The sequence below is a fragment of the Oryx dammah genome, unplaced genomic scaffold, assembly GCF_014754425.2.
Source record: "Oryx dammah isolate SB20612 unplaced genomic scaffold, SCBI_Odam_1.1 HiC_scaffold_21, whole genome shotgun sequence".
NCBI classification, from domain to species: Eukaryota; Metazoa; Chordata; class Mammalia; order Artiodactyla; family Bovidae; genus Oryx; species Oryx dammah.
Window position 1 is genome coordinate 59,161,014 of NW_024070205.1, and position 26,085 is coordinate 59,187,098.

The window sequence follows — 26,085 nt, forward strand, 5'->3', positions numbered from 1 at the left end:
ATTTTGCCAGCAAGAGTCCTAGAGGGGCTGCATTTCCTTCTCTGGGGACCGTCTCGACACAGGGATTGAACTCACGTCTCCTGCGTCTCCTCCACTGGCAGGCAGAGCCTTTACCTGCTGAGCCATTGAGAGAGCCCACCGGATATGTCTTAGTCTGTTCAATAGTACTGTGTTAAGACACTGAGTATAAAAAGGTGAATAAGCAGAAGCCTCACCCTAAGACCCTTAAAAACTAATGAGGGAAAGAGCAAAGAGCTGTACCAGTATCAGTTCAGTTCAGGCGCTCAGTCGTGTCCGACTTTTTGCGACCCCATGAATCGCAGCACGCCAGGCCTCCCTGTCCATCACCAACTCCCGGAGTTCACTCAGACTCATGTCCATCGAGTCAGTGATGCCATCCAGCCATCTCATCCTCTGTTGTACCCTTCTCCTCCTGCCCCCAATCCCTCCCAGCATCAGAGTCTTTTCCAATGAGTCAACTCTTTGCATGAAGTGGCCAAACTACTGGAGTTTCAGCTTTAGCATCATTCCTTCCAAAGAAATCCCAGGGCTGATCTCCTTCAGAATGGACTGGTTGGATCTCCTTGCAGTCCAAGGGACTTTCAAGAGTCTTATCCAACACCACAGTTCAAAAGCATCAATTCTTCAGCGCTCAGCTTTCTTCACAGTCCAACTCTCACATCCATACATGACCACAGGAAAAACCATAGCCTTGACTAGACGGATCTTAGTTGGTAAAGTAATGTCTCTGCTTTTGAATATACAATCTAGGTTGGTCATAACTTTCCTTCCAAGGAGTAAGCAACTTTTAATTTCATGGCTGCAGTCACCATCTGCAGTGATTTTGGAGCCCCCAAAAATAAAGTTAGCCACTGTTTCCACTGTTTCCCCATCTATTTCCCATGAAGTGATGGGACCGGATGCCATGATCTTCATTTTCTGAATGTTGAGCTTTAGGCCAACTTCTTCACTCTCCTCTTTCACTTTCATCAAGAGGCTTTTTAGTTCCTCTTCACTTTCTGCCATAAGGGTGGTGTCATCTGCATATCTGAGGTGATTGATATTTCTCCCAGCAGTCTTGATTCCAGCTTGTGTTTCTTCCAGTCCAGCATTTCTCATGATGTACTCTGCATATAAGTTAAATAAGCAGGGTGACAATATACAGCCTTGACGTACTCCTTTTCCTATTTGGAACCAGTCTGTTGTTCCATATCCAGTTCTAACTGCTGCTTTCTGACCTGCATACAGATTTCTCAAGAGGAAGGTCAGGTAGTCTGGTATTCCCATCCCTTTCAGAATTTTTCACAGTTTATTGTGATCCACACAGTCAAAGGCTTTGGCATAGTCAATAAAGCAGAAATAGATGTTTTTCTGGAACTCTCTTGCTTTTTCCATGATCCAGCGGATGTTGGCAATTTGAGTATAAAAAGGTGAATAAGCAGAAGCCTCACCCTAAGACCCTTAAAATCTAATGAGGGAAAGAGCAAAGAGCTGTACCAGTATACAAGGGGAGAAAAACAAAGTTTCATGATAAAGCAAAAACAAAAGAGTAGGGGAACAGAAAGCAGTGGGGAAATATCTAATCTGTTCTTTAACAAATGGGTCAAAGTTCACTAGGCAGAAATGAAAACTGAAAAAGAGGATGCAAAAGTCATAGACTGGTATGGGTATAGGCTCAGAGGTAAAACTTGGAACCCACATGTGGGGTCTTGGATGTATGTAGTTTGTTGGCCTTGAAAATAGGAATGATGCTCTTCATAGGGTGCTTATACTGGCTCCTCTCAGAACAGGTAAAGCTTCTGCAGCCTTATCTCATCTTCCTTAACATCCCTGTGAAATACTGTCCTCAGTTACTTTATCCTTTGCTTACAGATTCTATCACCAAGTTCTGTAACCATCTCTAGGGCTCTGTGTGGCCCTCTCTATGAGGGCAGACTTGCCCACAGCATGTTGAAGGCTGATCCACACTGGGGACAGAGGAAGGGTAACCCATTCCTCTCTCTCAAAACTATGCTGCTCATTAATACCAGTTTTCTAGAACCTATCTTCAGGGAGGGAATGGAGATGCAGATATTGAGAACGAACTTGTGGACCCAGTGGAGGAAGGAAAGAGTGGGACAAACAGAGGAAGAAGCATCGACATACCCACATTACCATGTGCAAACAGATAGCTGGCGAGAAGCTACTGTATAGCACAGGGAGCCCAGCTTGATGTCCTGTGATGACCTAAAGGGGTGAGATGGGGGGAGGGGAGGAAGGTTCAAGAGGTGGGGACATATGTATAATTATGACTGATTTGTGTTGTTGCATGGCAGAAACAAACATAACATTGCAAAGTAATTTTCCTCCAATTAAAAAATAAATGTAAAAAACACTATGTGGCTAAATTGGAAGCCTTGTGATCTTTTGATATCAGATGTCTGACATTTTCCTTCCTTTTATTGGAGGTTTTGTACTAATGAACTCTAAAGTGAATACAGGATACTTCAATCCTTCACTCTCTTCATTTGGAAAAAAAATAAACAAAAATAAATATACTTTTCCATCATCACAGATTGCATAAAAAATGATTTCATCTTCAAACCTGGAAACCTCCTACACTTCATAGTCAATAAAATATAATGAGATGCTAGGTTAGCAAATACAGTCGTATGAATTATACTGTCTTCACATGACTAATTGAATTTCGTAGACTCAAAGGATAGTTTACTTCTATCTTAAGAGTGATTCTAAGATGCTATTGTTTTTTAACTAAAAAATGACCAAAGAATCAGAAAAATCAATTGTCAGTTTTATCGTCTATGCTACAGAGTGGGAAATATGCCAATTATTTTCTTATTGTTCTTATAGGGGAACCATAGAACATGCTGAAGAAATCACAAGCTGCATTAATAAAGATCTTGGTCAATGAGCAGCCTGACTTGTTCCAATCATTGACAACACTGGGAGGGCAGACAGGGATAAACAAGATACAAGAGTCAGTGCTGGGGTTCACCCCAGGATCTCTGCTGAAAGGTCTATCTAAAATACTTGCAAAAGGAGAAGCTGGATTAAGAGTTTTGTAATGTTCAAAATAGGGCAGTTATTTAATTGTGTGGTATATAAAAAAAGAGAATAAAAGGGAAAAAAAACCCACTATAGTCTAATTAACAGAAAGGAATTCCCTTAATTCCAGAGGCAATTCCCTTTGGTCTACAAAACTTAATTTGACAAGCAAGAATGCCTAGGTATAAAAGTTTGCAAAGAGCTGATGAAAGAACTAGGAGAGAAAATATGAACAAGGCAAGTCAATTTAATCTAATAAACTAATCAACAAACAGAAATTTCCATGTTATCATAAAAGTACAGCTGCTCAAATATTACGTATTCTATTAGACTCTAGTATTTTGATCATTATTGTAATACAGAAAATAGCAAATTTAATGTTTTGAGTGCTGAGTTACAGCCAGTACATTTCTGATTTCATTGTCAGATGACTTAGTTCTCATTAACCAACTGTAGGAATTTCTTTTTAAGGTAAAGCATTTTTAAAAGCCACTCAATTGGAAATAAACAATTATTTGTGTCAATTGTATATGAACTAGGATGAGATATGTTTTAAATTGGTAGTATGTATAACTGACAATGAATATTGACTAAATATAATGAATTAATAGTGAATATATAAAATTTCATGACACACGTAAGTGAAATCATTGTTCCATACACCTTAAACTTCTATAGTGCTGTATGACATATCTCAATAAAACTGGAAAAAATGAATACTAAATAATTTTAGCCCTTCTAAAAATATCAGGTCAACAGTCCCATTCAAAAGACAGGGTTATAGAATACTGAATATCTCCTTTTTACTTTATAACATAGAATAATATAAGTTTGAGAATAAATTTAGCAATTAAAGATATCTTTTTATAATCTTCAATATGAGAAATAAAGTGTTTTACTGTGTGTATTCATAATATAAATGTTCAGATAAACCTAATATATATAGCTCATTAATACCAACAGAGGGATTTCAAAAACATCGTCTAATAACCTATCAAGATGTTTTATCTAGTAGAGTTTCAGTTGAAGAGATGTTTGTAAAATGAGTAACAACTTGAAATAGGAATTAGGCAGACCATTTATGGATGAAGACAGCTCTCGTTGAGATTTTAACGTAACCATTGCTATAAGCATTTAATATATAAAGTGTTTCATACTTAGAGTAAAATTCATAACAGAAATTGAAAACTCATAAACTATTCAAGCAGCAGTATCAATAACATAAATTTCTCCCCCAGGGTGGTGATATAATATTTAAATATAAAAAATGCAAATGGCTAGGCTATCTGTTCAACTAGATAGTGAGCTTGTATTACAAACTTCTAAATTTAAATGGGAAGACCTATTTTGCCCTTCTCCTTATAGTTTTCTTAGCTTAAGAGGACTAGCATTCCCTGGATATATTATTGTTATTATTAACAATCTCCAGGCACCCTGATTCAATAACTTCATTACATCTGTGCAACTTTCTGAAACATATTTTACAGAGTTGGCTTTACTTTCGTCTAGCTAATTGTGGAAAACTTAACCGAAAAAAGAAAAGACTCTACTAAAGAGATACTGCATTTAAATGCCCCAGCTACCTAGTATTCACACAAGCTCTTCTTTTAAGAGGCCATTTACAACATTAAAAGTTTTAAGTTCAGATATTTTCAGGACTTGTATAATTGATATTAAAAAATATATAATTAAGCAGAGAAATAAGACTGTGAGAAACACTTGTACAAACTATCCTTAAGAAAGTCTAAGAATGAAATAAGCTGCCACTAAAAAGAAAACTCAGCAGTGGCCACAGGATTGGAAAAGGTCAGTTTTCATTTGAATTCCAAAGAAAAGCAATGGCAAAGAATGCTCAAACTACCGCACAATTGCACTCATCTCACATGCTAGTAAAGTAATGCTCAAAATTCTCCAAGCCAGGCTTCAGCAATACGTGAACCATGAACTTCATTATGTTCAAGCTCGTTTTAGAAAAGGCAGAGGAACCAGAGATCTAATTGCCAACATCCGCTGGATCATCGAAAAAGCAAGAGAGTTCCAGAAAAACATCTATTTCTGCTTTATTGACTATGCCAAAGCCTTTTATTGTGTGGATCACAATAAACTGTGGAAAATTCTGAAAGAGATGGGAATACCAGACCACATGACCTGCCTCTTGAGAAATCTGTATGCAGGTCAGGAAGCAACAGTTAGAAGTGGACATGGAACAACAGACTGGTTCCAAATAGGAAAAGGAGTACGTCAAGGCTGTATATTGTCACCCTGCTTATTTAACTTATATGCAGAGTACATCATGAGAAATGCTGGACTGGAAGAAACACAAGCTTGAAACACAAGAAGAAACACAAGACTGCTGGGAGAAATATCAATCACCTCAGATATGCAGATGACACCACCCTTATGGCAGAAAGTGAAGAGGAACTAAAAAGCTTCTTGATGAAAGTGAAAGAGGAGAGTGAAAAAGTTGGCTTAAAGCTCAACATTCAGAAAACGAAGATCATGGCATCTGGTCCCATCACTTCATGGGAAATAGATGGGGAAACAGTGGAAACAGTGCCAGACTTTGTTTTTCTGGGCTCCAAAATCACTGCAGATGGTGACTGCAGCCATGAAATTAAAAGACGCTTACTCCTTGGAAGGAAAGTTATGACCAACCTAGATAGCATATTCAAAAGCAGAGACATTACTTTGCTGACTAAGGTCCGTCTAGTCAAGGCTATGGTTTTTCCAGGGGTCATGTATGGAGGTGAGAGTTGGACTGTGAAGAAGGCTGAGCACCGAAGAATTGATGCCTTTGAACTGTGGTGTTGGAGAAGACTCTTGAGAGTCCCTTGGACTGCAAGGAGATCCAACCAGTCCATTCTGAAGGAGATCAGCCCTGGGATTTCTTTGGAAGGAATGATGCTGAAGCTGAAACTCCAGTACTTTGGCCACCTCATGTGAAGAGTTGACTCATTGGAAAAGACCCTGATGCTGGGAGGGATTGGGGGCAGGAGGAGAAGGGTACGACAGAGGATGAGATGGCTGGATGGCATCACTGACTCAATGGACATGAGTCTGAGTGAACTCTGGGAGTTGGTGATGGATAGGGAGGCCTGGCGTGCTGTGATTCATGGGGTTGCAAAGAGTCGGACACAACTGAGTGACTGAACTGAACTGAAAAAGAAAAACTTGCTAAGAAAAAATCAAATGTTCTTTGTTGAGTTATATCAGAGCAGCATATTCCAAACCAGTCAGTGGATAAAGGGATTCCATGGCTAACTGTGCTGTCAACTTTATGAAGCCAGGACACCTCTGCTACGTTGTTCATTGCCTCTTTCTTGGCATCTAACAGTGTCTGGCACATATTAGGCTGCAGTAATATTTGAGGAATCAATGAGTGATTGAGTTTGCAAAATGCTATGTAGTATATGTCCCCTCTTAGAAGTTTACACTAAATAAAAATATATTTAAGACTGGAAAGCCCTGTAAATGCCACCCCCCCCAAAAAAAAGTTTATTTCAAATATAATTTCTCTCATTTATTTGATAGGATACTCATTAATATTTTCCAGACGAGTTCAAGAGGCAAAGTTTGGAAAATGCTGTTCTGGGTAAGAAAAAGAAAAAAGAAAGAAAAGGCTGCCCTATCACTGGGACTGCTGGTATAGGGCTAATAAAGATTAAAGAGCAGTCACACTTGACTTCATTTCCTCTTGCTTGATTTATCTTTTAATGAGAATGATTTTGGTGATCAGATGGATTAAAACAAAACAAATAAAACTAGTTCAAGCTCAAGTCCAATATGTAAAAAAAAAAAATGCTTGACAAGGATTGTATTAAGTGTACAGCATAAATCTTGGGCTCTTTCTTGAGGACCTTATCATCTAGAACAAGGGTCTCTAACGTCTATGTCTGGAAAGGCCAGGCAGTAACACATATTAAGCAAAAACTAAGAGTGCAAACTTTAATCAGTCATTGCCATGCGAGAGCGGGGGCCTGCTGTTTCTAGATCTCCTAATTTTTAATAAAAGCCAGAAAATCTGGACTTTTAAAAGATATAATTACCGTTTTAAATTACTTTTCAATCAATATAACTTTTTGAAAATTGCAGGGTCCAACTATTACACACTTGGAAGCTTTACTCAACTGACAAGTTGTAGTTAACAATCTCTCTTCAGAATTTATAAATGAGCATCTCCTTTGTCAATGACTTTCGAGGCTCTAACCAAGATGCACTGTATCTCAAATTAGACTCAATCATTATTAATTATTCTTTGAAAATTGTGAATGTACTAAAGATATACAAAAATGTATTTAAAAGCAGAACAATTTATATTCTATGATATAAAGGTGGGCTTCAATGGACGTTAGTTTCAGCAAGATTCTAAAATGGAGTATTTAAATAGGGGTTAAAATTAAATTCTACAAAAGTGGTGCCAATATATTTATCTATATGATACTAATAATATTTCATCTTAATGAAAATAAAGGAGATCAAACCAGTCAATCTTAAAGGAAATATTCATTAGAAGCACTGATGCTTAAACTGAAGCTCCAATACTTTGGCCACCTGATGTGAAGAGCCAACTCATTGGAAACGACCCTGATGCTGGGAAAGATTGAAGGCAGGAGGAGAAGGGGATGACAGAGGATGGGATGGTTGGATGGCATCACCGAGTCAATAAACATGAGTTTGAGCAAGCACCAGGAGATGGTGAAGGACAGGGATGCCTGGCGTGCTGCAGTCCATGAGTTCACAGAGTCGGATATGACTGAGTGAATGAACAACAAAATTTCATTTAATATTCTATATTTTGATATTCTAAATGTTAAAATTAAATGTAAATTTAAAATATTTCATATATGTATGCTTGCATCTGACTCTGCAACCCCATGGGCTATAGCCCACCAGGCTCCTCTGATGGAATTTTAAGGGCAACAATACTGGAGTGGGTTCCCATTTCCTCATCCCGGGGGTCTTCCCAATCCAGGGATCAAACTCATGTCTCATCCAGTCCTTGGAGTGAATTCTCTTTTCCTTTAATTTGTAAAATATCTCCTGGAATTCTTCTTTGTTTCCTGACTGACTCATTTTCTGCCATACCTTGAATTAATGGCTCTTACCTTAACTAGAACTATGCATTAGAATCAATTGGGTGTACATTTCAAACCCATATGCCTGCTGAGTCAAAATATCTGTGATTGAGACTATGGAATGCATGTGTATATAATTTTAAGCTTCAAGGTGATACAGGTAAGCAACCTAATTAAGAATCAGTGCCCTACCATTAAAGCAATTCCCAGGAATCTATACTAAATCTTTTCCCTCTGTAGTCTCTCCCCTCCCTAGAAGATGCTTCCCCACCAAGATTTTAACTGTCACCTCTGATCATTTCTAAATTTTTATCGCTAGAGACAGTGTTTTTCTTTAACTCAAGACAAGTATTTTCAAATGCTTACAAGGAATATCTACCTAGATATAGAATAGGCACCTCAAATAGATCTGCCCACAGATTAATCTCATACGCCAAACCTCCACCCTATCATGCCAACAGAGCTTCTTACATTTTTTTTCTTAAGTAAGGACATCACTATCTGACCAGTCACCTCACTCAGAAGCTATCAAGTAAAGGTACTAGAGGACCTCTGACCTTTGTACTCCTCAGTCTGAGAAGATACTTGCTCATGGCTACACTTTCATAAGACACTGTATTTATAATGCGGCACACTGTCTCCACCCACAGTTGTCATCCATTCATAAGTTAATTGAATATTTCCATTAACTTAACATATATTTGTTAAACATCAATTGTGTTTTAAGCCTACAACTGGTGTGGGACAGTTTGATGATATGAATTGAGCAGAACAGATTCTCTTTCAGGAAATTTGAACTGAAAAGCTGAATTAGCTGTGGATTCTAGAGCTGGAAGGTTATACTGAATCAGGCCTGGAGTGACCAAGAAAACTAAGGGCAAACTGAAGATTTATGGAAAAAAACTAAGGCCACAGATAAAGCCAGCCAGTAGAAAGAAGACAGCAAGCAGAAATACAGAGAAAAGTGGAGATGCCACTAGAGAGAGAAAATGATGCCCTTGCAGCCCTAAGGGGTCATCTTAGTCCAGTTTGTCTTTGGTTTCTATGAGACTCTTCAATGCATTTTTTAAACACATCCTTAACTTCTTGATTGGAAAAGACTGATGCTGGGAAGGATTGGGGGCAGGAGGAGAAGGGGACGACAGAGGATGAGATGGCTGGATGGCATCGCTGACTCGATGGATGTGAGTCTGAATGAACTCCGGGAGTTGGTGATGGACAGGGAGGTCTGGCGTGCTGCGATTCATGGGGTCGCAAAGAGTCGGACAGGACTGAGCGACTGAACTAACTCACTAACTTCTTGAATCATTCTGAATGTATCTTTATTCACTGCACTGAGGAAAGCCCTAAGATGCGTCTATGCCCCTGACCACACCATCCACACCATATCATGTTGGCCCCTATTTCTGGTTTAGGGTTTATAGGATTCCACCTGTAAATCAGTTTGTCAGCCTTTCTCTTCCCTCTACTATCACTGTCCTTGTTCCTGGGCAAGTCTTCTTTATTTTAGAACTAGACTGTGGCAGTGGTACCCTAAATGCTAGGACTCCCATTTCTTTACCATGGACATCGCTAGCAGAGTGATATCTCTAAGATAACTGACCTTTTCACTCCATTGGTTAAAACACTGTTTTATATAGTAAAGTCCAGACACTATATCATGGTACATGTGACCCTTTATACTCTGGCTCCACCTCTACCTTCCCTCTCATCTCTGCCACTTTGCATAATGTACCAAAGCTCTGAACTAAGCATCACTAGCTACCTCAGAAGGCAAACTGAAACCCACATGAGCTCTGAGCTTATTGACAGAGAGACGGCTTTGTCCAGGCCATGCCCTTCATGTCCCCTTCCTTGCTCTGCTGGGCATACTTCTGTTGAGCCTTCAAGTCTCTTCTGACCCTCAACGCACTTTTGAACCCTAAATTGAACTAGGAAAATCTGGGATGTATAAATACCATTCCCATATAAGAATGTGAGTATGTCACAGGATGACAGTCTTTCTTTTACAAAAGCAATTCCACACGCCTTGTAAACTGACCGAAAGCTAAGTGGCAAAACTTTACTTAGCATACGTTAGCTATTGCAGTAGGGGGAATTCTTACAAAATGATAAAATCTAACTAAAAAGACAAAAAGTGTGTTTTTATGATTTTTCTGATTGCATATATCAAAAGTATATGCAAGATTTTCACAATACCAGTAAAAGTATTACAAGTTACCACCATTAATGTCAATGTCATAAATATTAAAATTTTTAGACTTAGGTGTCTATAAGAACAGAATTCTAGGATTCTGTGGTCGGTTATTTAAAAAGCCATCTTTTTCAAGGAAACAGTGGACATAAAGAGAACGTATTTCTCACTGTAGAGTTGAAGTAATAAAGGACTCTTTTGTAGACAAATTCTAGAACTTCTTAATTATACACAGGCTTATTATCTGTATCCCCAGTGTTATAAAGTACCAGAACTTCATTAGAAAAATTAAGCTGGAAAAATGAAGGCAGCACTTTGTAAATTTCCACTGGAAATTAGCTGGGAGAGGCAGAGGAATACTGGATCAAAAGAGGGTAATCACGCTTAACCGTGCCCTAGAGCACCCGCATGTATAATACGATTTGCACAGTAACTACCTCTCCTATTACTGCTTGTTTGGAGTATTCTGTGTTAATGGGGTTAGCTAATTTAGTATTTTAACTTAAAAAGGCTCTACTGATTAATAAATGTTGCACACTGTGCTAGTAATTAAAATAAATGGAAGAGTTACAAATAAAAGTTGAATTGTTAAGAAAACATTATCTGAAAATATATGATAATCCCTATTTATTATAATACAATAACAGTTCAGAAAGCATGCAACTTGTAAAAGTCTAAAGTGTTGTAAAACCACACAAGTCAAAAAAGTTTTGAGGTGTGTTAAATTTCCTTATCATCAGTGTTAGTGATAAATAATATAGCCATATCTCATCTATGTATACACCATGGTTTTTAAATGTCCTTTAAAAAAAAAGTTTAATTCACTACTGTTCACCTACTCTGAATATGAAGGTAGCAAAGTATGCCACCCCAAAATAGGCCACTTTGGCCAAGGATTATTTTGAACTAAAACCTCTTAAAAACAATTGGTACAAGAAAAGCAAACTTACTTTCTCTTTTTCCCCTAAAACCAGGAGATTACGTTCCTACATAAAAGATACCTTTCCTAAACCAAGAGGAAAGAAACATTCCTATCACCAGACATGTGAGGTCATAGCGTAGAGAATTCGGTACAAACAGACCTTGTTAAATAACTTTTATGTTCCTTTGGACTCCCCATATATTTTTGCTATGTTTTACAATTACTTCTCATTGCTCAACTCAATATGAAAGGACATAGGGTTTGCCACTTCTTTGGGTGTTCATTTGCTTTATGAAGGCTATTGTAAAACTTCTATTAAATAAATCTGTATGCTTTTTTCCTTTTAATCTGCTTTATGCCAATTAAATTCTTGGGCCCCATTGAAGATCCTAAGTGGACAGAAGTAAAGTTTTGCCTCTTCTACAAAAATTATCAGAAAATTGATCTTTTATTTTTCATTGGACTGTCTGTACTCAGGCTCTTATGAAAGGCTACACAAGTTTAAAATATAATATTCTGGGAATTCCTTGGTGGTCCAGTGGTTAGGACTCTGAGCTTTCACTGTCAAGGGCCTGAGTTCAATCCTAGTCAGAGAACTAAGATCTAACATGATGTGGCCAAAAATATAGATAGATAGATAGATGAATAATTGAGTAGCTATTCCCTTCTCCAGGGGATCTTCCTGATCTAGGGATCGAACTCAGTTCTCCTGCAATGCAGGTAGATTCTTTATCATCTAAGCCATCAGGAAAGCCCAATATATATATTATCCTTACAATTTGATTAAATCTTGAACTTCTCTTCATAGGAAAACTCAAGCCACAGTCATATCTTTCTTTAATCCTCTAAGTGTCTGCAGAAGAAACTTGGATCCTTGGGGATCTAAGGATTTCCCTCAAATTTAGCTCAGGTTTGTAATTAATCTAAACACCAAAGTCTGATCTAGTAAGCTACCTCCTTGATTTGAAGGACACTTGTATTAGTTTTGTATTTCTGCTGTAAGAAGTTACCATCACAGACTGAGTGGCTTTAAGAGTATAAATTTATCATCTGAAATCTCTGGAGGCCAGATGTCTGGAGTGGGTCTAACTAAAACTCAAGGCAAGGCATGGGAGGGCTGCATCCTTTCTGGAGGCTCTAGGGGAGAGGCCATGTCTTCACCTTCTCCAGGTTTAGAGGCCGCCAGCATCTCTTGGTGGTGGTCTCTTCCTCCATCTTCAAAGCTAGCAAAGATGACTTATCCATCTCACATTGCCTCACTCTGATCTTTCTCATAGTCAAATCTCTACTTTTGAGAACCCTTGTGATGACACTGGGCCCTCTGGATAATCCAGGATAATCTCTCCAACTTTAAATCCTGAATCACATCCACAGTCTCCTTTATCATAGGTAGCATATTCACAGGTTCCTGGGATTAGGATGTGACCTCTGTGTGGGGTCAATATTCTGTCTACCAGAGCAGAGACTGGCACCAACTTCCACTGCAATGTCTTAACTCCACTCCATGTTGGATATAGTTGTAGTCTGCATAATTACAGTCTCCAGTATTAAGCCAGGATATTTACAATTAATAGAAGGTATTAACATATAGGACTTTCAGTTCAGTTCAGTTGCTCAGTCGTGTCCGACTCTTTGTAACCCCATGAATCGCAGCACACCAGGCTTCCCTGTCCATCACCAACTCCCGGAGTTCACTCAGACTCAAGTCCATCGAGTCAGTGATGCCATCCAGCCATCTCATCCTCTGTCATCCCCTTCTCCTCCTGCCTCAAATCCCTCCCAGCATCAGAGTCTTTTCCAATGAGTCAACTCTTCACATGAGGTGGCCAAGGACCTTCACACCACTCATAAGTCTTTAGTGAAATTGGTATTAGCCTACATCACCTGATTCACGATCACTCCATTCCACCTCTGCTGTCTTAGTGGGTAAACTAAACACTGCTCCAGTGTTGTGGCCTTCCATTTCTTCCATCTCTTAATAATGACTTCTTTCCCTACTTCATCTAGGTAACTTGCATGGTCCCATTTTGCAACTGAAAATAATCCTTTAAATGCTCTGTGAAAAACCCTAAGTCAAATATGCATTGCTCTTTCCACTCTTTTTATTATTTTAAAAAATATTTATTTATGGATTATTTTTGGCTGCATTGGGTTTTGGTTGCAGCATGCAGGATCTTTGCTGTGGCATGTGGGATCTTTCACGAGGGCTCTCTAGTTGTGGTACACGGGCTCAGTAGTTTGATCCCTGACCAGGGATCGAACCCATGCCCCTTTCATTGGAAAGTGAATTCTTACCATTGGACCACCAGGCAAGTCCCTGCACTTTTTAAAAAGTAAATAAACAATTCTTTCTTATGATTTTAAGTGGATTTGAACAGACTTAGTAAACCAAGGGAGGTAGGAAACCTCTTCATGGAAACAGAAGAGGGCATGGATATAAAGATGAATGGTAACAGCCCAGTAGCTCTGGACAGAGGGTTTCTTAGAGAATGTGGTGGCAGATTAGCTAGAGAAATAAGCCTAGATCTGATCCTGAAGGGCTTTGAGTCTTGCAAAAAAGAGTTAGGATTTATCCTGCAGTTGATTAAAAAAAAAAAAGCCACAAAAGAGCATTTTGGGGAATAATAACTTGCTGAATTTTCCCTAGTGTGGTTGTGGTAGATGCCCTGAATGGGCAGACCAGATGGGATTTAGAGCATTTAAAAAAGAAATTACAAGTCCTCAACCAAATCAACAGTGGAAAGGAAAAGAGGGGCTGGGTTTGAGAGATACATAAAAGGTAAAACAGATAGGATTTGGGAACCAACAGAATTCTGGAGAGGGGTAACAAGGTAACTCACAGGTCTCTACTTGGGTAGAGAGGTGGTGCTGTAATACACTCTCAAGACAAGAAGAAGCAGGCCAACGTGGGGTCTACTGAGTTTGGGACACCTGGAGGAGATGCGAACGAAGATGGCAGTTGAAAATATAAATAAGGAAGGTAGGAGAAAGATTTTTGAGACTTAAGGGTGGAAACCATGGTCACATGGGTATAGTTAAAGTCTCTTAAATGGAAGCAATCACTCAGAGAGCTTATGTACAGAAAGGAGAAGGAAGTAAAGAGAAAGAGTTGACTGTAGAATCCTGCCTTCACCTTAGTTCTACCTCTCACCAGAACTGCAGTATTATCCTAGGGGTCTCCTTCCCTCCAGCATATTTCTTCTCAAATACATCTGTCTCACAGTCAATAAATTCACATTTTCATAACATCCTCTTACTCAGAAGCCTTAAATAGTTCTCTATTATCTACTGATAAACCCTCAAATCCTTGGCCCTAAAGCTTCCTAAAATTTTCCTTACTATGCCTCCCACATAAAAATGAGTTCCTGTCATAAATCAGCCATGGGTATACATGTCGATGTATGGCAAAAAAACCACCACAATATTGCAAAGTAACTATACTTTGATTAAAATAAATTAATTTAAAAAATGAGTTTCTTTCAAATTGGTCTTTTCATTTTTTCTCATACCATCAACTTACTTTTTATCTACTTTCTCGTCTTTTCTCTGTCAAAATTTTAACCGTTTCTTTACAAAGAACCCATTCAGTTTCTTTTCTGTGAAGAACACCTTCCTAGATTATCAGAGGATGAGTAAATTCTACGTTTAAAAAAATATTATGGCACTTTCTGTGTTTAACATATGCTTGACTATTTTCAAGTGCTTACTTCTTTAGAACTTCATAAGGTTTTTCAGTTCAGTTTAAAGCTAGAAGCACAGAAGTTTCATGAGAGTAGAGACTTGGTTTATTTAATTCAGTGATATACTTCGAGAGCCTAGAACTATTCCTGATCTGCAAACATTTTTTGGATCAATAAATACTCCTTTACATGTCTTATGCTATCTGAGCAATTATTTACTAATTCTTATTTAATTTCTTGGCTTCATAAAAATAGATACATGAATAAGGTAAATCATAATCTTCTAGAAGGCATAAGAAAAATAGTTTGTTTAGTAATAAGAACAAATAAAGTTTTTAAATGACTTCCAAAAAAAACCCCTCCATACTTTATATGTACAGTATTATTGTCCCACTTTCTATGTTTATTTTAAAGAATATATTAAAGAATGTGACCTTAATTGAAAATACAGTCTTTTGGGTTTTATAAGATGAGATCATACTGGAGTTGGGAGGGCCCTTAATTCAGTATGACTGGTGTCCTTACAAAAAGGGGAAATATGGACAGACACGTACATAGGAAGAATATCTATGTGAAGAAGGTGGGAGATTGGGGTGCTGTTTCTACTGATACAAGCCAAGGATCACCAAAGATTACCAGCCATCACCAAAAGCTAAGGGAGAGACTGGGACAGAAGAAATCACCCCTGCTGAGAACTGGATCCAGGACTTTGGCCTCCAGAACTGTGATACAGTAAATTTCTGTTGTTTAAGCCATCTAGTTTATAGTAGTTTGTTATGACAGCCCTAGCAAACTAGAAGCTTAATGAGAAATCTTCTATGACTGATCGATGAAGAGCTCTGCTTGTGGTCCTCCTTAACTTCTGGTTCGTAGGGCAAGTAGATGAGATCCAGCCTATAGATGCAATCTGTGATTTCCTATCCATATAGTTTGATGTCTTAGGCACAAAACTATTAGGCTTGGAGTAGACACAAAACATGATGATAATTATCTTCTATTAAGTCTCTCATGTGTTCTTGGCATGCTTGTTATCTCATTCAATCCTCATTACAATGTTTAAGATAACATTTATCTCCCCATTTTACAGACAGGGAAATAGAGGCTCAGACTGGCTAAGTTACTTACCCAAGATTATATACTACTGTTGTGTAATGGAGTCAAGATTTGAGCTCATACAGATCTAGTCCCAAAGCCTATCTTTCTACTTTCACCACAGTGCAATTTTCACAATGATATGAAAATGAAACACTTAAATATATCAAGTCCTCTGATATAATGCTACTTTTTGAATCCCTAAGATTGGAAATGGAAAGTTCCATTTTCCCAGTTTGGATAGAGGGTTCCCAGTTAAGGTCCTTGGATGACAAAGGCATCACTCTTACAGATGAAATTGGTAATGTGGCGGGGGGCAGGGGGCGAGGAACGATTCTCTGCATTAAAAAATTAAACAAACTATGCATCTCTGTGATAAAAGTAGACTTTTGGCCTAATTTCTATCACAAAATTATTATCTTAAAGACTTAAAACCTAAATTTCTAACATTTCTTTTGCCTCACAAGATACAATTAAGTTATGCAGAATGTGGAAACCAAAATGGTTTCAAAAGAAGCTACAAAACAATAGTTTCAGTTCTCTGAAGTTGAAGTTTGCGTGCTCAGTCATGTCTGACTCTTTGCAACCCCATGTACTATATATAGCCCACTAGGCTCCTCCCTCCAGGTTCCTCTTGCTTAGAATTTTCCAAGCAAGAATACTGAAGTTCTCTGAAAAAGTGGATTATTCATAGGCTGGTTGTTAAAACCCATTACTAAAGCTTTTTGCTTAAAATTTGTTAGCTTCAAATCGATAAGTAATTTCTTTAATATTCCCAACTTAGTTTGTCCCTGATTGGTTGGTTATCCTAAAAGCACTTTTCAATCTGGAAGTTTCAGAGTAAATGGTCGCTAGCAACACTACAGAGGTTGAAAATGTTTACAAGTATTCCACAGAAAGTACAAGCTGAGCACCTTTCTTTGGGGATGGCATTGATATCTGCTCTTTCTAGGTTTATCAAGGAAAATACTAAGAAAGGACACTGTAATATGTTTGATATACATTGATTTCTGTAGAAATATCAGTATGGTTGGGTTTCCCAGGTGGCTCAGTGGTAAAGAATCTGCCTGCCAATGCAGGAGACATCGGTCTGATCCCTAGGTTTAGAAGATCCCCTGGAGAAGGAAATGGCAACCCACTCCAGTATTCTTGTCTGGGAAATCTCATGGACAGAGGAGCCTGGCAGGCTATGGTTTATAGGATCACAAAGAGCCAAACATGACTTAGCAACTACAACAACAATATGTGTGGTCAGTTATTTGTTTGAGAAGTTAATATTATTTCATAAACCTTGGTATCACTGAAAATAGAAAATAATTCTGAATAATATAACTAGATATTCATCACTAAATTGCATATTTCGCTTGGCTGAGTCTGAGGAGCATTAATCTTCTATAATCTCTTTACTAAAAGAAATCTACCACCCCAAAATAATTGTGGGAAAAGTGTTTCTTATTTTTTTATTCATTATATGTTGGGTAATAATCAATTATTGAAAGAATCTGCTGAATGCTCTACAGCTAATATCTCACTTCAAGTAATCACTATAAAATGAAAAACTTTATGAAAATTACTTGAGATGTTTGCCAATTTTATCATTCATATGAGTTTATTCAAAATTATTTAGTTTTCAAGAGTCTCTTCAGAAATGCATGATTAAAATAAAGCATATTATATATTCTTTCTGACTGATAAAACTATCCAAAATCCACTGTGCTGGATAAGAGGCAATTCTAGTTTCTTTATAAGTCAAAGCATACTTAGTAATATATTTTGGAATTATTATTATATAAATTATTATATAACATGTAAAATGATTAGTACATATTACATAAATAAGTAACTGCAGTATGTATTATGTAGTTAACTTATATAATTATTTATAATACATTATATTAAGTTATAATTAAAATAATTTAAATTACAATAATATAATAATTGCCTTTTAGTATTTATTATATATAATGGTAAATTATTATTATAAGATATTACAAAGATAATTTCAAGATACTTTATAGAATAATAGATTTAAATTATCTTTTTATAAATTCCCTATAACTACTGATGACAAATGCCTGAAGTGTGAGGAAGTATTTTGGAGAAAGATGATGAATTGAGACACAAATCAGTGATACTAATATAATGATTTAAAACTGCATATGCTCTTAGATCACCCTTTATCTTTCTCAATCATCTTCCTCAATATAAGGAAACTAAACACAATGCACCTGACTTATTAAAATGACAGTTTCATATCAATGTATCAAAATAAAATTTAGTTCCCTTTAAGAAAAATGTTTTTGTTCTGTTGGATCTAATTTTAGAAGCATCAGAAATATGAATAGTTTCACTGGATAATAAAGGAAATTATCTTCACAGATATATGGAAAGTGATAACTTATCCCCTTAAAATGCCATTCAATCTTTTCTTTTTTCCTCTGAGTAATATATACATACTTGTGTAATATATATGTGTATAAAATTAACATCATCATCAGTACCAACCTTATCTAAAACACTTGTATATCAAAAAATGGATGTCTCTGAATAGGTCGGGGTGGTTTCACCTTTTAACACAAATAAAATGTTAGCAAAGAAAATATTTTTAAAAACTTAAGGGACCAAATATAGTACAGTTACTTTTTTTAAGGTAAGAACTTACACATTGTCATTCACATTTCGCGCCCATTCCTGCTTCTGGAGCTGTGCTCTGGCCTCGGTTAGCCCATCGATGGGTTCTGCCACCCGCAGTGTCGGTTCCAGAGGCTTGTAGCGCTGTTCCAAAACTTCTGAGATGTCGCGGAATGGTCCCTGACAAGGCAGGAGGACGTAAATATTTTATAATTTATGATCAAGCCTACTGAATATCTACAAAGAAAAGCAAGTAGCATTTACTAAATTATTCTTAAACAAGAACTTCTTGTCTGAATTAGAAAACACATGAGGGAAGAGCATCACATCCTCAAGAAACGTTCAGACAAGTTCAAGCGATTATATTAAAAATGTTTGAAATTAGGCGGAATTTCCCCTACTTACAAGTTTTCATACAAGAATTAGTTAACTTGAAGTTATAAAACTTGCTTTGTTTTCTAATTTTAAAAAGCCCATTTCTTATCATTTAAAAAGAATTCACTCTCTTTTTGAGTAAGCAAAAATACTAGGAAAGATTCTTGGGCCCAGCTTTCAAACAGATAGAAAAGGATGGCAAGTTTTTTTTTTTTAAAGAAGTTTTTAGGTGAATACCAAATTTTACATTTGGTGGCCTCCCTCCAAATAAGGAAGGGCCATATTTTAAAGCATTTTAAGTGTTTTTATATAAAATTCTAAATTTTATTGCTTAATAATTGTTCTGTTGGATCTAATTTTAGAAGCATCAGAAATATGAATAATTTCACTGGATAATGAAGGAAATTATCTTCATAGATGCATGGAAAGTGGTCATGTACCCCCTTAAAATAACCTTAAATAATTTTATTTAGTCACAAATAAAATATTTGTGATTTATCATTTAATGGGACAAATATATAGCAAAGTCCTTAAGCTGCAATGGTATGAAGTGGTTTATAGCACATTGCACCTTTAAATTAGCAGTTACTTACAGTAGTTACTAGAAGCTACTGGTTGTCTAGTTAGTATCATATGAAACACACTACAAAACAGAAGCAGGTCAAGATTGTGCAATCAATTACATTTTGTTTTCGCCACCATTGTTGTGCAGAAGTGATGTAAAATGGACAAAGATTTCTAATCATATCCCTTATCCTTAAAGATCTCTTCTTTAAATAGGTTATCACTAACAAGACACAGCTGGAGTTACTGCAAGCACTGAGTGAAGACTGTGGGGCTAATAAAAAGAAATGATTCACGCCTCATTTATGTTCACTTATGTTTTACATTAATAGAAACCAATAATAGGAACCAGTTACCATAAAAGTCATGGACCGTAAATAACACAAATGGCAAATAAGTATCATCTAGTACTTTTCACAGCTGGACAGGAGGATTGCTATATTTGAAAGTAGTTAATGGATTTTTATTGGAACTTTAGTTTTTAAAGATACAGTAACATGATGACAAGTTCACAATTAAGAACTCAAATAAGGGTATTGTTTCAATTTTTAATCCTCCACTTGACAAATGTGTGATTTGAACAGTATTTGGTTGTGCTGTGATTTGAACTATATTTGGCTGTGATTTAAACAATATTTGGTTGTGCTCTCAGGGGCAAATTACTTCTCTAGACCCTTTCTCTTCAAATGTTGAGATGGAAAAATAACTATCTCACAAAATTGCTCTTGAGATAATGCAAGACCATATAAGTAACACTCAGCATTGTACTTAGAACATATTAATAATAAATACACTAAAATTGTAATCCTAGCTTAATTATTATTATTTTACTACTCCTAGTTTGGAGAGAAGTTTGAAAAAGATTTTGAACAATGGTAGCATCTAATATATAAGCAAAAAGCCAAGGCTATGACTTTGAAGGAACTGGTGTTCACAAGGGGTAAAGTCTTCTTGGTGGTCAAATCCTGCCTTCTGACCTTTGTTGATGTATCAATACAATGATACCCATTTGTAGGCCTATTCCACTACTTGTTCTGGAACTTGCTCTTCCCGACAAGATTAGGAACTGAAAGAGGAGAAATTTTACTTAAGCAGCAAAATTTAGAATAAAAATAGACCCATTCTTCTTTTCTCATTCCCTAGAATCTTCAGGACCACAGTCCTTAATAATGTCCATCTTTCTATGTGTTTTGGTGCCTGGTCCATACATTTATATCTTAGACAATTAATACCTTGCCTTTGAGCTTAATAGAATACCTTCCTGGTTAGCAAACTTGACAGCTACTGTCAAGGTTCTCTTGTGCCAAGGCTTCCACTGACTTGTGTTTTTGTTGACAGGCTCTTTTAGATCTCAAGGGATCACTTGTACGAATCATACCTGGAGTGAGATGGCATCCCAAATTTCAGACAAAACTTCAAAGGTCAGCTCCTCTCATTGTACTCGTTTTCAAATACTGATTCCTAGAATGTGTAGACCATTCAGGATTCAACCTGAACCTACAAGGCTTCTTGGACTCTTAGCTATAACTCTCCAATATTTGAGGATGTTGAGTCCAATTATAAGTCAAATAAAGTCTTCTATATTTGCTAATAACTCACATTACTTGTAGTCATCTTATATGTATAAACTTTTCTCAAAGCTTAAATAATAGGGAAAAAATTTAACTTATTATTGTCTCACACGTCTAAGAAATTCACCTCACAAGTACAGACAGACTGTCAGAGTGTAAATATTATTATTTGGACGGTAGCATATATAATCTTATATGTCCCCAGTCACACGTGTACATTTTTATTATAGGTAAGTACAGGAAATTGGTTTCCCATCCTGTGAAAACAGGACAGGAAATAAGGGAGGGGGGGTAGTAAGAAAGGAAGGGAGTAATAAGAAGTCAAAGATGATAAGAGAGAAGGTGGGAAGAGAAGATGAGTGAAGAAAGAAAGTGAAAGGAAAATAAGAGAAAGCAGGAAAAAAAGGAAAAGAATGTATGACGGGGATGGGGCAGAGAATCAGGGGTAAGAAGGAAGGCAATGGAGAAAGAAGGAAAGGAAAGGAAATTACCAGCAAGGGTAATTATTTTGTTGTATGTTAGATAAATGTATTCTATGATTATGTGTGCATATGATTATGTGCACACCTATATATGTATATGTGTACATACACATATATAAAATAAAATCTTCCATACAGATGTGTATTCCATATATATATGAATGCATATCTTTAAATGTATACATATTTTATATTATGTAAATGTATACATATATATCTTCATATATATACCACTGTGGTACAGTAAGAAATATTTGGTTTTTGTCCCTGGTTTCTGGCATAGAGCTCCTAAAATCTTTGCAATTTCCCAATGACAGGAGAATCTTTTGTTGCTCATGGCAAGATTACACCTAAGTTTATGCTAATAAGATGACTTAGGCTAGAGCCCCTAAGTCTCTCCGCCTCCAGATGAGACCGGTCACCAGAGAGACCAAGTGATCAGAAGACGGGCACTTCCAGCCCCACCTGTGATCTCGAGGGAAGGGAGCACTATAGAGACTGAACAAGGAGAGACAGAGAGGAAAACAACAACCATGGGAGTGACCTTGGTAGCGGATCTCCCCACCCTCCTCTCCTTCCACCCACTGCTGAGCTCTGATACAAAATTACAGCCCCAGCTGACACCTTGACTGCAACTTCATGGGAGGTCTTCAGTCAGAGGCACTCACCCAAGCTCTACCTGCAACGCTGACCCACAGAAACTGAGAAAAGAAATGTGTGTTGGTTGATGCCATCAGACTTTGGAGTAACTTGTTATACAGCAATAGATACACAGGGGCAAGTCTGTGTGTGAAGCTAGTTGGTAGCAGTTCTGGAAGCCTGGCTGCATGAACCAAAGTCAGTCCATTTCTGGGTGGATGCTTCCTGGAGGATGCTTCCTGGAGGCAGTTGTCTAGTCCAGTTTAAATAGGGGTGGGGGCGGGGAACAGCAACAGAAGTGTTGTTCTCTGGGATTTTCAGGACAGTGACAATCATCAAAACTCATCCCACTCCACCCTTTAGCCCAAGAAAGTCATGGATTGATCCTGCTATATCCTAATCCATAGTGAAGATTTTTTTTTTGTCTTTGTTTGAATTTTGCATTTTTTGCCCCCCCCCTAATTCTCCAAGTTATACTTTTTCAGTGACTCCCATCCAAATTAGGTTGATAACTGTATATGATTACACGAACCATCAGGCTTCCCCGGTGGCTCAGCAGTAAAGAATCCACTTGGAATGTAGAAGAGGCAGGAGACATGGATTTGATTCCTGGGTCAGGAACATCCCCTGGAGGAGGGCATGACAACCCACTCCAGTGTTCTTGCCTGGAGAAACCCATGGACAGAGGAGTTTGGCGGGTTCCAGTCCATAGGGTTGCATAGAGCTGGCCACAACTGAAGCAACTTGGTACACACACATGTACAAGAACCACCAGATGAGAGGCTGATAATATATAAGATTTTTCTAGCAACAACAGGTTATAACAAATGCCATTACCACAATATTGTTACATAAAAAAGATATATCCTAGCCCCAAATTCTATGTGTTATTTTCACAGTCAGAACAATAAAATTCAGTACCAAGGAAACATTTGAATATTTGTTTGGTATATATTTAAAATGCACTTCATTTTTATTATTGAAAATTAGATTTGGGGGGATTATCTGGCAGTTTGGGACTCAGTGCTATCACTGCCAAGGGCCCAGGTTCAATCCCTGATCAGGGAGTAAGATCCCATAAGCTGAACGTCATGGCCAAAAAAAAAAATAGATTTCAGTAAAGAATAATTTCTGTTTCTATTTACAAAGACAAAACAAAACACAACAACTTAAAAAAAAAAAAAAACAGAAAGAATACAATCACTGGGACATTTCTGATGTAAGATTAATGCGTACCTGACAGCGTTTCCTGTCAATAGGGGGCAGAATTCCGGACCGAGGAAAGGACCGCGCGCTGGTGCAAGCGAGCCAGTCGCTAAGGCAGACGGAGTGCTCCCGCTTCACTTCAGGGCGTCGGTGTGTTAGAGGCTTCACCTTCTGCAGCCTCAGCTCCCAAGGGTCAGGATCTTTTCTGAACGGTGAATTATATATTCCTGGAATCTAAAACAGAACCACATCATTTTGGTTTTATCTTTAATTTTCACATAAAATAAAGGGAAGAATAAAGTTGTCCCAGACAAATTTGTCTATTTTAAACTATATAAGAGGTGGACTTCAGATTCATCTAAGTGAAAGAAAGAAGTGTTAGTCACTCAATAGCTCAGTTGCTCAGTGTGGGACTTGTTGCAACCCCGCCATGCTTCTCTGTCCATGGGATTCTCCAGGCAAGAATAGTGGAGTGGATTGCCAGGGGATCTTCCTGACCTAGGGATCAAACCCAGGTCTCTTGCATTGCAGGCAGATTCTTTACCCTCTGAACCACAGGGAAGTCCAATTTGTCTAAGGAGATTACAAAAGACCCTTTGTCTCCAGGCCAACAGTTTTGGAACCATTCATGGTTGAAAACTAAATACACTAAGAACAACTGAGCTATAGTTTCTGCCACACATGACATATTTGACATAACTATACCTGAGAAAAAAACAACAGAAGGACCTTAAGGCATTCATTTTGTTTTCTAACCATTCACTATGTATATGTATATTTAACCATCTCTAGAAGTCATAGATTCATACACAAACTCAAATATATAATGTTTGAACCAGTTTCAGGTACAAAGTATGAACTTAATAAATATTTGATTATTTGAATGATTATTCATTATACAATCTAACTAATGGTAGTCATTTTAAGTTCTTTAAAATAATAATCTAAATGGTATATATATATAAATACATGTGCATGTACATATGTGTGTGTATATATATGTGTGTGTGTATGTATAAAATCATTCAAATAACAGCCTATATTTTTTCATTATTGGAATATAATTGCTTTACAATATTGTGTTAGTTTCTGCTGTACAACAAAGTGGATCAGCTGTATGTATGCATCCTTTATTTAATGAGTTGTATCCACATAGTTCTATAATGTAACATTGCCCTTGTTGTTTTATGACTGGCCTTGTCACACTCTGCATCAAAATAGTCAAGACTTATTTAATACAGTTCCTATTATGCAATAGTGGTTCCATAGATGTACATGGAATAAAGGTTAATTTCAAGTTTGTAGTCCATTTTCTGAAAATTCAATGATGTTTGAATACACAAACCATATAGAACTACAGTTTTTACTCCTTTCATACATACAAATGCATATTTGAGAAGAAAACCTATATTTTAAAGGACACAATGACTTGTTTGGTTGTTCTGTAGACATTCAATATAAAGAATGTATCCAGTTAGCCTGTTTTTCCTAAAAATGTGCTTTTCTCTTATGCTACTATCAGATTCATAATTTTTTTTAGTTGTTATATTTACCTCTTTAGAATAAGCAAGTCTAAAGTATTATGATTAACTACAGTAGTTGCCTTTGAAGAGCTATCCTGGGGAATAGGATATTTTTGTATTTCATAAGATAAAATTTATTTTATATTTCCAGTCTAATTCCTCAGTAAGTATTAACCTCTGTGTGTGTGTGTATTCAGCTGTGTCCACATGGACTATAGCCATGCTAGGCGAACCCATAGACTATGGAGTGGGTAGCCTTTCCCTTCTCCAGGGGATCTTCCCAACCCAGGGATTGAACCCAGGTCTCCCACATTGCAGGCGGATTCTTTACCAACTGAGCCACAAGGGAAGCCTAAGAATACTGGAGTGGGTAGCCTCTCCCTTCTCCAGGGGATCTTCCCAACCCAGGAACTGAACTGGGGTCTCCTGCATTGCAGGTGGATTCTTTACCAGCTGAGCTATCAGGGAAGACCTATTCATAAGATAAAATATACCAACTGAGCTATCACAGAAGATCTATTTCATGAGATAAAATATATTTTATATTTTATATTTCCAGGCTAACTCCTCAATAAGTATTAACCTCTCCGTGTGTGTGTTCAGTTGTGTCCATATGGACTATAGCCATGCCAGGCGAACCCATGGACTGTAGCCCACCAGGCTCTCTGTCCATGGAGTTTTCCAGGCAAGAATACTGGAGTGGGTTGCCATTTTCGACTCCAGGGGATCTTCCTGACCCAAGGATTGAACCTGAAAATCCTGAATAAACAGGAGGATGCTTTACCACTAGTGCCACCTGGAAAGCTCACATTCAAGTTAAAGTTCAGTCACTCATCGTATCCAACTCTTTGCAACACCATGAATTGCAGCACACCAGGCCTCCCTGTCCATCATGAACTCCTGGATTTCACTCAAACTCATGGCCATCGAGTCGGTGATACCATCCAGCCATCTCATCCTCTGTCATACCCTTCTCCCCCTGCCCCCAATCCCTCCCAGAATCAGAGTCTTTTCTAATGAGTCAACTCTTTGCATGAGGTGGCCAAAGTACTGGGCTTTCAGCTTTAGCATCATTCCTTCCAAAGA

At 37.5% G+C, this 26,085-nt stretch overlaps 1 protein-coding gene across 1 annotated transcript in view; it reads right to left on the bottom strand.

Annotated features, from left to right (window-relative positions):
• The window catches only part of SPATA17 (spermatogenesis associated 17), a 246,627-nt gene that overhangs the window by 76,357 nt on the left and 144,185 nt on the right, over positions 1–26,085 (bottom strand). Inside the window, exons 7-8 of the mRNA XM_040263268.1 lie at positions 23,507–23,710; positions 18,671–18,819 (exon numbers count right to left, since the gene is read on the bottom strand). Coding sequence (XP_040119202.1) covers positions 18,671–18,819; positions 23,507–23,710 — 353 coding nt within the window. The remainder of the gene's footprint in view (positions 1–18,670; positions 18,820–23,506; positions 23,711–26,085) is intronic.